The 16,185-nt window shown below is 40.7% G+C and overlaps 1 protein-coding gene across 4 annotated transcripts in view; it reads left to right on the top strand.

The window, feature by feature from the left end:
• The window catches only part of foxj3 (forkhead box J3), a 154,058-nt gene that overhangs the window by 111,329 nt on the left and 26,544 nt on the right, over positions 1-16,185 (top strand). For all 4 annotated transcript variants that reach the window (XM_061687082.1, XM_061687081.1, XM_061687083.1 and 1 more), the window contains 2 exons: positions 4,211-4,312; positions 13,772-13,900. In XM_061687082.1, the coding sequence (XP_061543066.1) occupies positions 4,211-4,312; positions 13,772-13,900 (231 nt within the window). The remainder of the gene's footprint in view (positions 1-4,210; positions 4,313-13,771; positions 13,901-16,185) is intronic.

Below are 16,185 nucleotides of genomic sequence, written 5' to 3'. Positions count from 1 at the left end.
ATCGGAATACAAGATTTTATTGCAGTAGTCTGACACAGTGCAATCGTGAAAGAGCAAATTTGTCTTGTAGTCTGATTCGGGCCTTACGTGCTGTCTGTCTCTCACACGTTTTTTTGTTTTTTTTTAAATATTAAATAACTTAATTGGCCGTCAGATAGTTACAGTACTACATCAAAAGACATGCGACAGTGCTAAAAATAAACTAGCTTTTGGATTCGAATATACTGTGCACGGTGGCCGACTGGTTAGAGCGTCAGCCTCATAGTTCTGAGGACCCGGGTTCAATCCCCGGCCCCGCCTGTGTGGAGTTTGCATGTTCTCCCCGTGCCTGCGTGGGTTTTCTCCGGGCACTCCGGTTTCCTCCCACATCCCAAAAACATGCATTAATTGGAGACTCTAAATTGCCCGTAGGCATGACTGTGAGTGCGAATGGTTGTTTGTTTCTATGTGCCCTGCGATTGGTGGCTCAGAAAATGGATGGATGGACGAGGGCGACGTGGAGTAAATGTCTTTTGCGGAGTCGATCAATGACGTCATTGATCGGATCGGCAAATTATGACATTAAAGCCGATCAGCATAAAATGCTAATTATCGGCCGATACCGATCAGGCCGATAAAATCGTTGTGAAGTCTATTAATAACATAATTAAATAGAATGTAAAGAATTAAAAAGTTGTTCATTATGATTAAATCATTGCGACTACTTCTGGTGTGTGCGACTTGGCCATTAGGGGCAATGTAATACAGTCATGAAGACATTACTGAACGAGTACGACGGTGACTCAGCCGTTGTGGTAATATTACTCGTTTTGTGCAGAGGATAAAGAAAATATGCATGTGAGTATTGTTATATTGTATGTCTACATGTGTTGATTCACCTTTTGTGCATCTCTTCCAGTAGACTTAAGTGCTGCATAGCATGTTGCAGCACAACGTGGTACAACACTGAAGGCGCGTAACTATAAATTTGGACTTGCCTGTAAACCCATAAAAAACAATCCCTTAAGAATCTACGATATAGTGGGAGGCGTAAACAATGACCCACAATAAAGCCGTGAAATACTGTGTAATGAAAAAAAATATCTTATTTCAATTTACTCACAAATGTACTTCTTAATTCTGTGTGAAAACTGAGCCTGTTCAGTTGAACACAAAGCTTTTCCTCTGACATCTATTGCCATCTAGTGGAAGTGAATTACATTGTTCTGCCTGTCTGTCGCTATACATCACTCGCATAGATACAGTACAGTGGATTGAACAAAAATGCATTTGTTGGAAACATTTTCCATACCATATCCACTCTAGCTACGGACCCAAAACCCATCGACTGTGGGGCAGACATTCTTACCACTAATTCCTCCACTATCTTATTATAACGTATACAAATAAAGAAGAAGAAGAAGAATCACCTTTATTGTCATGAACATGCATGCACACAAAATTTGTTCTCTGCATTTTACCCATCACAGTGAACACCTACACATACACATGTTAGTGGAACACACTGGAGCAGGGGGCAGCTGAAGCGCCCGGGGAGCATTTCTGGGTATCAGCGTCTTGCTCAAAGACACCACAGCCGTGAGTCCGGGTGATGTTGGTGGATGGTCCAGTCGGGGTCTTGAACCTAGGTCCCCCACGGTGCATACCACAACCACAATAATAAAAATCATTTCTAATTGACAGTGGCATGGACCTTCGCCAAGGCCCAAAAAATCCATACCAGTACCCAACCTCTTAGCCCTTGTATTGGCTCGCATTATAGTGACGATTCTATTCCTTTTGACTCCTTCCTTTTTCTACCACTATCTCTCCACTGTTCTTCTCCACACATACACAAACAACAGGAGTTCATATGCAGACTTTATGTAACTGCCACCCTACCATGTCATGAAGTGGGCACCTTATAAATAAATGGTGCCGTATGTAGCCATTACACACATTAAATCCGCACCTCCCCAATTACATTTTTTTTTTTAAGACAAACATCAATTAATCCAGACCACTACTCTGATCTTTTGGCTTTTTAATTATGGATGATCCAGCGTTACACACGGGGTTTTAAAGGAGCCGCTCACATTTGAACTGGCCTCGGGGCATCTCAGCGCTGCGGCCTCTGGATGGCTTCACTTACGATGTGGCTGACCACAGTCCGCCGGGAAGGGAAGGTTCCGTTAAACTGGGATTTCGGTGGCAGATCTCTGCACATTCTGCTCCTGTTGAATCCACCACACATTATGCAACTTTTCTTTTTTGCATTTTAAGCATTTTTAAAAGCATCTTAAATATTTTAAGAAATATATATGTATTGTACGGATACTTTTATATTGAGATCAATATTTAATGCTTGTCTTTGGTAAATACATTAATAAATCATCATGTATATTATATATGCAAATATTGGTACATGACCCTGCCACACACTGACATGGCATTAAAAGTGTTGATTGAAATATTTTATTGTGTTATTGGTATATTTAAAAAATAATGTTCATGTAATATAACAATTTAAATACATTTCTCTGCTGCATGTTGACCCTAGTGAGAATAAGCGGTACAGAAAATAGATGGATGGATGTTGACAAAGTATTAAAAATGTCCTCTATTTATATAAAAATATCTAGTAATGAGTATTTTATTTTAAAAACCAAATCAAGCATAGATGTATATTATATACATATTTTTATTGATATATGTTATTAATTCAGTATTTATATGAAAAATATATATATAATATACACATATGTCCCTGCTACACATTAACAAGATGTTAAAAATCTGTTATTAAAAAGTATGCTAAAAATGTATGCTGTCATTGTTGTATTTAGCAACCATATTAATAAATAATAAATGAAAATACACATCCCTGCAACATCCCTGCAACGTTAATAGTTTTAAAAATTCATATTTTAAAAATATACTTATTATTATTATATATTATTATAGTTATTATATTATTATTCTAATATTATATTACTAATTATTATTTTCAAAAGTGATTTTGTTTCAAAACAAATAAAATGTAAAAAAGTCTTGAATCAATATATAAAAATACATTATTACACAATATTAAAAATATATTACAATTAAAATGTATATATAACTTGTATATAATCTTATTTAGTAACGAATGTAAATTTAAAGTAAAACTCAGTGCTAGTACTGTCTTTACATAATAATATTGAGAATAATTTGGTCATCTTATGTATAAATGATTAATTTTTATTTAATAAGTATCCATCCATCCATCCATTTTCCGTACCACTTATCCTCATTAGGGTCGTGGCCATGCCGTAGCCTATCCCAGCTGACTCTGGGCAAGAGGCAGGGTAGGCCCTGAACCGGCCGCCAGCCAATTGCAGGGCACACATAGACAAACAATCATTCACACTCACATTCATACCTATGGGCAATTTAGAGTCTTCAATTAACCTACCATGCATGTTTTTGGGATGTGGTAAGAAACCACAGTTCCTGGAGAAAAACCACAGAGGCAACATGCAAACTCCACACCGGGGAGGCCGGATTTTAACCCGGGTCCTCAGAACTGTGAGGCAGATGTGGTAACCAGTCTCCCACCGTTCCACGTCTTTAATAAATTTGTTCATTCAATTATCCATAATGTATATCGTGCAGAATTTATTCTACAAATTATTACGTATCACAGTGCATGCTGTATGTTGTTTACGATGCGTCTTTGGTGAGGTTGTATGTTGCATGGCAAGAAAGTGAAGCGTGTCTATTCTGTTCCCTCCTCTCCCCCTCCAAACTAGGAATTCCATTAAGAGTCTCAGACGGCACGAGTGAGAATTTGGGAAATCTCATTTAGTGTTTATCATGAATTAAAAATGGTATTGTCGGCAGCCAATCCTCTTAGCGTAAGCACTTTTTCATAGGGAGACAGGCACAGCGGAGTTATCTTTGACGACAGCACACATGGCGGGCACGCGTAGCGCGCTTCATGATGACGATGATGTGCGTTTCTTAGGTGGGAGGTGAGGTTGGGGATGAATGCCTTCTCCTTTTCCCGCGAAGAAGCACGCTTGAAATGTGACCTAAATAAAAGGTGCGGTCTTCATTTTGCGGCGGGATGCGAACAAAGGCCCAAAAACATCAACCTGCTTGCGTTTAATAATTGGATTATGTTGAAATTTATTTTTTATTTTTTTCCTCTCTCTGCCTCCGCATCCCACCCCCAACACACCCCCCACAGGCGTCTACGCCATACAGCCTGGAGTCGGAGTCTTTGGGGATGGAGTGTATGATCTCTGGAAGTGCCTCTCCAACGCTGGCAATCAACACTGTGACTAACAAGGTACTACAGGCGGCCCTCCAGCCTCCAGCTCCCCCTAACACGCACCTGGCTACGCGGCTGCACCCTGACCCCGCCCACTTTGCCAACCACCTACTGCATAGTTTGCCCGCCGAGAGAGAAGCTCTCCACACACATGCACACAGACGCACACCCTCACATGCCTAAAGCTTATCCGCAACCCACACTAAAATACACAAGGAGGTACACACCGGCACCTGATTCCTGAACAACAGCAGGCTTCTGTTGTGTTGAGCTCGGCAACGCAATGCCCGCATGGGTGCTTCGCAACATGAAACCTGGTCATCCGATATACTCTACAATACACACACCTATTGACATTACACTCCCGTACAGTGGACCCTCTAAGGCATAGTGTCAAACTCAAGGCCCGTGGGCCAGATCTGACCCTCCATGTCATCATCCCAAGAAAGCTTGCCACAGTTTTTCTACCAGCTGTAGAAATAGGTCTGCATCTATCGAATGTTTTTTTTAAATCAATCATTCTACCGATTACCCCATCAATTAATTGGATATAAACTGATTTTGCATTATTCAACGTGTGTATGTGAGGGGCAGGTATTATTTTTGTCCAGTTGGGGTCACCATCATAACATTCCACATTGTGACTGCGAGTGTATGTCGCTTTAAAAGGTGGGGACTAGCCTGGTGAGTGATGTCAGGGTCGGCAAATGAGAGTTTAGAGCTGGATGTTGTGAGCTCCGATTAGTGGCTGGCTGTTAAGTGGCTATCCGTTAGCTCGTCTGCGTGTTGAGTGTCTGGGTTTCAGTTGTGGATGAAGCAGCTCTTGTATTAATTTACTTATTACGTTATTTTTTAAATGTATTTTTTTTTTACCATTTGTTCAAGAAAGTGATTGAAAGTGCACAATACGTTCTAACTAGCAGCAGTAGGCTATATTAATGTAGCTAACTTCAATAACTTGTATTGCTGATCGTAAACAAGATGCTCTGTTACGGTAGTTAGTTCTGCTTTTCAGTAGACTCATTGTCTACTGAAAAGCTGTGGGTGTCCTCTGTTTTAAGCACTTTTTCCACCGGGGCGCCACATTTTTTTTCTACACAGAGTGGTGTGTGAGTTTGCAGTAACATTAGTCCATGTGGAAAAAAATGATCTCTGCTTATGTTTGAGGCAGTGATTTTGCTTTGACTTGATTTTCAATTGAATTATTTGTGTTATTTGAGTAATCATTTTTCGCCCTAAATATAAATGATAATAAAATGCAAGGGCAATTATGCAATATGATGGGGTGATTATTAGTGTTCCCACACCGAACTCTAATAATATTCGGTAAGGCACAAGAAGTGTATCTGCCTCACACTCTAGCCACATGCCTTATAAACGAACACTGTGCAGCTCAGTTTCTGGCTAGCAGACGTCATTGGCTAGCCATGTTTATTGTACACCTCAAAATGAGCAGAGACAATGAGAATCTAGCCTGATGTTGACAAACCTTCTGCATAAGGGCTGATTTTGTTGATGGGAATGGTGGGATCTATGGGGAAATCGATTGCCAGCCCTCAATTGGTCTGAAGACAAAATAGATATACATATCATGACACGATGTAATGTACCATGTCATTGTGTGTTGTTTTTAGAATGTGGGAGGAAGACTTGCACTTTTTATGCGTTTAAAAAAAAGCTTAGGACCACTTGCACATCCGGGAGTAATGCTACGGGGACGGAGAGCTTTTTGCCGTGAGTGTGCCATTCACTCTGAAATTGAAATAGGCTTTTTAACCTTAAGCTCTCATCCTCTGGGCCCAGTGGGGGCAGCTCTCAGGAGTACTTTTAAAAAGCCTACAAGAGTCACTTATTCATTTACAAGCGAGCATTACCATCCATCCATTTTCCGTCCCGCTTATCCTGGCATGACACACGCGGGTGAGCTGGAGCCTTTTCCGGGCGAGAGGTGGGGTACACCCTGAACTGGTCACCAGCCAATCGCAGGGCACATATAAACAAACAACCATTCACACTCACATTCAAACCTACGGGCAATTTAGAGTAAAAAAAACAGGAGTGTACAAGCATGCAATCCTGTGTGCGTGAGTGTGTGCTTGTGCGCGACAGGGGCCTCTTAAGCTCCCGAGTTGTGCGGCGAAGGCCACAGTGTCAATGTGTGTTGTAACTTGTGCGCACATGCACGCAGAGTGTGTTAGCGAGGGTTTTCATTTGTTTTGACAACCACTACGTATAAGCGTATGTGCACTTTTTCCCCGAATCTGTCTTCTCATGACAGTTAAGATTCCCAGTCATCTGGCCATCAGACAACTATACAGCAAAAACTCAAATCTAACCAAGATTTAAAAATTCAAATCGGGGCAAAATATGCTTCTTCTTAGTCTGCCAAGATATTTCTTCTAACCAGGCAGTTTTTGTGTAAGCCCATTCCATTTGCCTTAAGCATTTTTTCTCAAGGTTTTTGAATTTGTTATTGAGATTTTATTACTGGTCAAGTTTTGCTTAAAATAAAAATATAAAAATGCATACTATATTTCTGTAGATGTTATTAGCGGTGTCCCTATCCGATCTTTGAGATCGGAAATCTGTCCGATGTCAGCAAAACAACAAGGATTAGATCGGACTGGATCTAAAATGTCACATTTTACCACTCTTATAGAGGCAGTCTATTCCATGCATGCAGAGCCCACGTGATCACAACAACAGGTTGCTAAGGTGGTAATATAGTAGCAAGGAGTAAGAGTGAATGATCGTTGCTTAATATTGTTTCTTGACACTCCAGTTGAGGTTCACTGTAAAACTAAACAGACATAACAAAATAATTACACCTATTGAATGTTCAAATGCATCACTGACTTAAGTGTGTTTCTTCGTTTTTGTTCAGAAAATCGCTCGCTCAAAGCTAAAAGACAATAAATGAAAAACACCATTGACGAGCTAACGAAAATTAGCATCGAACTCATGGCACTTATATCGCTCAAAATAATGAATATTCTTACACAAATGCTGTATAAATGCATACAAACAGGCAATATACAGTAACAATAGTATATATTTATATATATTATATATATATATTATATATTTTTTAAAACTGAAAAACAAGTCACAATATTCAATGGTGATTTCTTCTGCGTTCTATGTGACTGCAAGTGTGTATCGCAGTTCGTGCACAAAATTGCCCCTCAGATCCACAGCAGTTTCTGGAAACCATTGGTTAATAATAAATGGGTCGTTTTTTTCTTATACCTATTGTTTCTGATTATTGTTCTCTGTTTGAGTAATATCACTTGATCAAGCCTTTTCTAACATTCCATACTACAAAATAAGTAAATTATGTATAATATTGCTGAAATCGGATCGGACCGGTATCGGGCAAAACTCTAGGCTGCAGTATTGTTATCGGATCAGAAATAAAAAAGTTGGATCGGGACATCCCTCGATGTTGTACACTAGTTTTAAGAAATAGGTGCAGGTTTTGCAAAGTCAAATATTCTGTTCTATTGGCAGATTTTACTTAATCCCTTTAAAGTGAAAAGAAATGTCTTGTAAAGGTTAAACACTACAGAGAAGAGTGTTTTGTTACAACTCTGAGCCCAAATTTAACGATTAAAAAAATTCCCAAGTATATAAGTGCACATACGCTTATACGTAGCGGTTGTCAAAACAAATGAAAACCCTCGCTAAAAATTTTGAAAAATCAAGCTTTTTTCTATGCACTCAAATGTGTCCGATGGATGTGTGAAATCATCTTTCTTTGCTTACACTACATGTTTGAGCCACGAAAATACATCCGCTTAAAGCCCAAGGTGACTGGAATGTATCCCACCAAGTGGTAGTCACCATCAAGCTCGCAAGCTAACAGGCTTGGGTCGAGTAATAATAACGAAGTGACTTGCAATCACTTTGGATAACCACTGATTCGAACAAAGTCACTCAAGTTGTTATAGCAGTAATTATATAGTAGTTTTTATATAGTATAGTAGTACATTATAATAAAAGAAAAATTATTGTGCCAAACGGTTGTGTGTGTGTGTGTGTGTGTGTGTGTATCAAAGATCGTACGTTGCTTGCAGTAGCAGGTGTGTGTGATGTTATTTTTCCCTCCTTGAGCGTGCTTGAAGCTGTTTATTGACACTTCAGTTGGAGTTTATTCTAAAACTATAAAAACAAAAAGAATTATACACATTGTATATTTAATCACAAAAAAGACTTTGTTTTTAGCTTATTGAAAAACCTTATTGACAGCATCACAAAAATTAGCATTAGAAGTAACGGCTAACAAAAATTTGCATTAAAAGTAACAGCTAATGGGAGTGATATATCTTCAAATAATGAGTATTCACACAAATGCTGTAGGAACTCATACAGACCGGTATATACTCGTCTTAATCTGTGAAAAACTGTAAAAAAAAAAAAAAGAAAAAGTTCAATCGTGAGTAGAAACTTTCTTCTACTCTTTTTATCTTAATGTATCTCCCTCCGTGCACCACACTGCCCCTAAGATGCTAAGATATGCATAGCAGGAACAGCAGGTATTATTTTTTTTTAATTATTGCTATCAATTAAAATAGAAAATACATTAGTAACAAGTAAAATAATAAATTAAAATAGCTAATATTTGTTTGAAGTGAATTAAAGTTGAGTTTTGGTTAAAAAAAATAAATAATAATAATCGTTTTTAATCAGGATTTCATCCATCCATCCATTTCCTGAGCCGCTTCTCCTCACTGGGGTCGCGGGCGTGCTGGAGCCTATTCCTGCCGTCATCGGGCAGGAGGCAGGGTACACCCTGAACTGGTTGCCAGCCAATCGCAGGGCACATAGAAACAAACAACCATTCGCACTCACAATCATGCCTACGGGTAATTTGGAGTCTCCAATTAATGCATGTTTTTTGGGATGTGGGAGGAAACCGGAGTGCCCGGAGAAAACCCACGCAGGCACGGGGAGAACATGCAGGGATTGAACCCGGGTCCTCAGAACTGTGAGGCTGACGCTCTAACCAGTCGTCCACCGTGCCGCCTCAGGATTTCAATATAATTCAAAATAATTGTGATTATTATTTTTTACCATTATCACCCAGCCCTCGTATATAGTGGGGAAGGGGGACTCATGCCGGTCTCCAAAGTGCATCATGTCGTTTAGCCAAGCCCAAAAACTGAAATGTTGAAAAAAAAGTTTAGGGCGATATCTCCACAATTCTCCACACTATAGTTCTTAGTTTTTCAGCAGTTATCTTCAAACATCTTTAATCTATTTCGAAACAAATCTCTGAATTCACTTTACAGTTTAAATTTATTATCCATCCATCCTTTTCTGAGCCGCTTCTCCTCACTAGGGTCGCGGGCGTGCTGGAGCCGATCCCAGCTATCATCGGGCAGGAGGCGGGGTGCACCCTGAACTGGTTGCCAGCCAATCGCACGGCACACATAAACAAACAACCATTCGCACTCACATTCACACCTGCGGGCAATTTAGAGTTGTCAATTAACCTAGCATGCATGTTTTTGGGATGTGGGAGGAAACCGGAGTGCCCGGAGAAAACCCACTCAGGCACGGGGAGAACATGCGAACTCCACCCAGGCAGGGCCGGGGATTGAACCCTGGTCCTCAGAACTGTGAGGCAGATGCTTAAATTTATTAATGTACTGATAATATAATTTCAAATAATAACTAATTGTATTACTTGTTTTCCTTGTTTTATTAGGGCCTTTTTTTAATTTGTATTTTATTAGTTTTTTTGTTTGTAGCTAGCGGAAATGGGCAACAAAATACGTTTTTGTTCCCGCCATTGCGACATAGACTGGACAAGACATGGACGCACGCCATGTAAAAAGCTGGTTTCTCACTGTCTCAGCACTGTTAACATGCGCCAAGCAGGCCACGCCTCTTTCGACACGGCATGCCAAGCCACAGGAATTCCCTGTCTCTGTTTTTCTCTCCCTCTCTTTCTATTCCAGTCGCTGTCCCTCATTCCCGCCTTCGCGCAGAGACCAATGGTAGATGCGGAGGCACCAGTGAGACTCTTTTCTTTTCTACAGGCCGTCGGGCATTCCACTCCCTCTTTTTATTGTGTCTCTCTCTCTCTCTTTCTCATACTCACATTTTTCCCCTCTACTGAAGTGGCTGTCAACATTCGCATGAATGTAATGAAGTTGTGGCACAGAGGTGTAATGATGAATGCTTGGAAGTCTGTTTGGCCTTTTTTTGTCTCCCTTTCCTCTTTAGGCCATCGTTGTTGCAGTCAGGAGACACCCAGTTCAGCTTTGATTTCCCATTGTTTTATGCTATGGATTGTAAAATACTTTTTGAAAATAAAATATTTTGCTGCTAAGTATAGAACTCAGACTTGTTTGCCTGCTTGCTAAAGTGGGGTACACACATAGCGCTAATCTGCCCAAATTGAAGCATTTTCCATCCCTGCCGATCACAGTCCGCAAAGGTCTAATTTACTGGTGTCTTCAAAAGATTATCTTTAGTGATTATCCTGTGATGTGGGGTGTGGTGAGTGATTTTTAAAAACATTTTTATTCCCCGATCTGCTTGGAAAACAGTCAAGAGTTGACATTCGTGAATGTTTAAAGGGTACACACATTTCAACAATCGGGCCAAATTTTAGCATTTTGTCCCTTCCGATCAAATTCAGCAAAGGTCCAATTATCTGAAGTCTCTGCAAGATTAACCCAAGTGAATATCCTGTGGTATTTAGTTATTTTTCCTTCCCAATCTGCTTGGAAAACGGTCAGGGCTGAAAAACGCACATATTTAAATCAGGGTACACGCATAGCCACTATTCGCCAAATTTGAGCATTTTCCAACCCTTATGATCAAATGCAGTGGAGGCCTGATCATTAGTCTCCAAATGATTATCCTGAGGTATTTTACTGTGGTGTTGTGTGTGTCAAGTTATTTGTCTGGCTCGGAATACAGTCAGAGCCAACAGTTGTAATTGTTTGAAGTGGGAGGCACATCCCCTTTTGATCTAAGTCAGCAAAGACCCGATTGTTGGATGTCTATAAAAGATCAGTCCTGCCCTTTCTCCCGCCTCTCGCAGGTCAGTCTCGGTACTGCGACATCTGTTTTGAGACTATTTCACTGTGGTCGTGTGTGTGTGATGTGCTGTGTTGTTCATCTCAAGTACACCACACACTATAAGAAAATATAAAAAAAAAATTCTCATCACGTGTGGGGTCTCTCACGTTTACAAAGTGTGTTAAGATGTTAAAAATCAGTATGTGTGGACCCTGATTCATTGTTCGCCATGGAAGCGCATGCACGAACTTGCATGTGCCCTCCATCTTACCCTTTTTTTCATGCAGAAATGTGTGCACCACATGTATGCGAGTCCATGTTGCATTCTCTGGGGGTCTGCCTAAAACCACAGAGTGGCGAGGTTTTAAAATAATCACACTTTACGGGCGAGTGGCGAAAAAATAGCGATTGCGGCGGGCAACTTTTATGAGTTTACTCCGCATAACATTTGTTTTTGTGGCACCCCGTTTTTGATTAGCATGCCGAGGCTGATTTTCATTGAGTTTCCTTTCACGCTAATGAACACTGGATCTGAGCCCACACTCAGCGCAGGGAGGCTACAGTCCCCTAATGAGCTCCTCTGTCTATCCTCCTCTCCCTCTGTTCCTTGAACCTTGTTGGATTTAGCGTCTAAGCTTCCATCTTTTTTTTTTCATCATGATTTTACCATCTATCCACCAGCATGCATATTAAAAGCATATAATGATTGGGCTGGGCTGCTTTATAACCAGTGTGGTGGTCAGCCGGCCAATCTGTTGCCTTTTCCTTGTGGTCTTGGTGGCTCAACGGGAACACGAAAGGATTCAGTGTACCTCCAGGCTATGGCCTCTGCTGCCTCATTGTACCCAGCACAGGGCCGGCTCTGTTCCGCTCGCTGATGAGCAGAAGCCACCATACTCCTCTCGGTCACGGGTGGACACACATGCAGCTCGCATACACGTCAGTGCATGGCTGCCATTCCTTTCTCAGAGCAACAAACCCCATGCGCTATTTTCTGGATATTTTCTAACTCAATATGTGGGTCTGTCTTAATCCAGTGGAACTGCAACGTCAAACACATTTCAAAGGGCATTTTCCCATCAAAATTGAAATACTGTATAGTGGTGACTTTAGGTATGAGTTTAACATGTACTGTGACCATGTTCGTACCTTAAAACATTCAATTCTCAATTCATCTTTGATGTGAAATGAATGAAAATGCCATCTATCCGTTCCACCCTTCCAGAAAAAACATAACAAAACTCTGTAATGTGTTTTTGTTTTTATAAGTAGCACTGTATAATAGTGTACTTTATAACAACATACATTAATGACAATGATAATTATGTAGAATTAATTGAATTCAGTTTCAAATTAGTTTTTGCCACATTTTGTTTTGGTTCAATTCAATGGACATTGTTCTGCTCCTTCTGGTGTGCTCGCCTTCACCACCTGGGGGCAGTATAATACAGACATAAGGATGTACTGTACATGGAGTCGGTCTCAGATCCTCAGTAAGCCACAGTAATACCGGTATTAGTTGTTCTTCACAGGATAAAGAAAATATCGCTGGCGTCGGCGGAGTCCTAGCATCTGCAAAACCATCTATTTTCAGGAAGACAACATCATGAACATCAGGTGACTCGTGTCTCAAGGCACCACCGTATAGTGAAAAAACACCAATGAATTTCACCAAGATTCCACAAGCCATTGACAAAGTAATATATATATTTTTTTGCTTTGACCTGAGCACAGAAACAACAATAGGCAAGTTTTTCAACAAATAACGGAGGATGGGTTCCACACACGAAAAAAAAAATAATAATCTCTTGATTAGGCGAATTTGCAAATGCTGAACCATGAATATGCGTGGGTTCACTGTACAACAATAATGGGACTGCGTATGTGAAAGAGGGGAATGCTTTTATGCCGAATGAGATCCAGTCTTGTCAAAATGACATTACGCACGATGACCCAGTTTTTGCGACTTTTAAGGCTGATTTTATTTACACAGGCTTTGCATGAGTTTGAGTAAAAGTTTGTTGGAGGATGATTAAGATTGTCGTGGCGAAGTGCTTCGGCTGGTTTCGGCTGCTCTCATTGAAAGGTCAGCATCAACAGCAACTCTGAAAATCCTTTGTTGGCTGTCTCAAACGGATTCGCGGTCGGTGAGCAGATGCGGCCGACATCGGCACCAGTGTGACCTTTACTGATGGGAATGTCTCAGTTGTCTCGAGACCGAATCCAACTCGAACCACTCCCCCCACACACACGCAGAGAAAAGTGATAGTACTCTGCTATTATGACATCTTTTCCAACACATACACACGCAGACATCAGATTATCCCAGTGAACCTCACACCCATCTTCGCATAGGAATGTACAATTAGCAATAATATAAATGACAGTGTGATTTGTGCGTGAAGTACCAAAGCTCAAATGTTTCTGTGTGTGTGTTTCAAGGTGGCACTGTACAACACGGACCAGGAAGGGAGCGACAGTCCGAGAAGCAGCCTTAACAACAGCCTGTCCGATCAGAGCCTGGCCTCCGTCAATCTCAACAGTGTGGGCAGCGTGCACAGCTACACGCCGGTAAGACGGGGCTGCACTGTTTTTCTTTTATGCAGGAACAGGTTTCAAAATGACTTGATCCAAAATGCGGTTGACTGGAGTGGAGAAAAAGAATGCCAATCCTGGCAGGGGCGCATCGACCTTTAAATAATAAGTAGTTGCCGCAGCGAAAAGAGGAACAATAGCTGTTACTTTTTTATGTTCACGGCGCCACACACAAAAACATGTTTCTTAACCCCTAAGAGTTCCTTCTAATATCCACACTTTTTTTTACCCACTCATTGTCATCTGCCCAAAAGCTATGAGTATTGTATCCACCCATCCATTTTCCGAACTGCTTGTCCTCACTAGGGTCACGGGCATGCTGGAGCCTATCCCAGCTGAATGGGCGAGAGGCGGGGTACACCCTGAACTGGTCGCCAGCCATTCGCAGGGCACATATAAACAAACAACCATTCACACTCATACCTATGGACAATTTGAACTTTTCAATTAACCTAGCATGCATGTTTTGGGATGTGGGAAGAAACCGAAATACCTGGAGAAAACCCACACAGGCACGGGGAGAACATGCAAACTCCACCCAGGTGAGACCAGATTTGAAACCATATCCTCAAAACTGTGTGGAAGATGTTCTAAACCAGTCATCCACCGTGCCGCCTATGAGTATTATATCGTCATTATTTTTCCCCTTTAATTGAGCCATCCATTTGTCCATTTTCTATAGTGCTTTTCCTCATCATGGTCGCAGGTGAGTTGGAGCCTACCCTAGCTGACTTTATGCAAGAGGCAGGATACAGTCTGGACTGATCACCAGCCAAATGTAGGGCACACACAGACAAACAACCATTCACACCTACGGATGATTTCGAGGCTTGAATACATCAAACATGCAGGTTTTTGGAATCTGAGAGAAAGTTGAAGTACGTGGAGAAAACCAATGCAAGAACATTTACACAGGGAAGCCTGAGCTTGGTTTGGAACCGGGAACCTCGATTGTGAGGCAGACGGTTTAACCACTAGAATACCGTAATCTTTTGTCTTTTAGCTATTTCAGCCCTTTACACCCTGTATTTCTGAATTTGTTTTCGTTTCACATACACATCATTATGCAACATCAGTAGCAACACACACTTATCATTTCAGGAGGAAGGAATCCTTGCACAAAACAGTTAATGGAAAAAGACTTTGATACATGCCTTGGATGGGGGAATGTAGCGCCATCTAGTGGACTAATAATAAAAACCAGTAGTCCAAATTAAAATGTTAATATAAAAGACACCAATGCAGTTTTCAACGAGACATTGTTCATTGTTTTTGTCACTTTCTCATTCTAGGCAAATTTAAGGAACACAAATGGCTTTTAAAATGAAAAAATAACTTCATTCAACATAGACAGCTTTGCTTAAAAACAAAACAACTGAATGTCAGAAAATGTACCTAGGATCACTTATACAGTGACGACTTGCAACGCAAATGACCAGACATATTCAAGATACGAGCCGTCCTTCAGCTGTTGTTGTGTCCTCCCCGATTATTTAATGATGATAATGGCGCCATGTCCCACTACCTATCCTACCTTGTCCCAGTGGGAGGGGTGTAATTTGCAGGCTCACAATCCCAAACCCCTCGTTTTTTTTTTTCTTTAACTCCATTCTCATTCTGTATGCAGCAGCCCACATATTTCCCCCCCCCAATTTACCAGTGAACTAATGCAGCCTCTATACAAAGCTAATAATGCTTCTTTTTGATTGACACTGTCAGAGAGGTACTCAACTAACAATGTTGTTTCTCACCGTTTCCGGCCGTTTTGAGGTGTATATACACCTAGGTTAACTGAAGACTTTAAATTGTGGGAATGTAAGTGTGAAAGGTTGTTTGTTATACACTGTATGTGCCTTACAATTGACGAGTCACCAGTCCAGGTTGTACCCTACTTCTCTTGCCCACAGTCAGTTGGGATAGATTCCTGGTCACCCACGACCCTTAAATAACATTTTATAGAAAATGGCTGGATGGATGTTTTCCATAGTTTCGATTCCAGAATGATATTTGGCTCATCTAGAACAATATATGACAGTTTTGTCTTTTTTTTTTTCTTCTGTGTGAAATTAATACTTAAGTACTGGACAGTGCAATTGAAAATTATCTTGTGACTATATTCTTGTCCAAGCGTCTGACTACAACAAAGTTTTCATTTGAATTATTTGAGTGCTACTTCGTGATGCGCTATGATTATGCGGATCGTTAAAAAATATTATTTTCCAAAATGAAGACCTTAATTATGCTTTAAAATCACATACTGT

The sequence above is a fragment of the Phycodurus eques genome, chromosome 10, assembly GCF_024500275.1.
Source record: "Phycodurus eques isolate BA_2022a chromosome 10, UOR_Pequ_1.1, whole genome shotgun sequence".
Lineage (NCBI taxonomy): Eukaryota > Metazoa > Chordata > Actinopteri > Syngnathiformes > Syngnathidae > Phycodurus > Phycodurus eques.
Note: the sequence above shows the minus strand (reverse complement) of the source record. Positions and strands in the feature narration are given on the sequence as shown.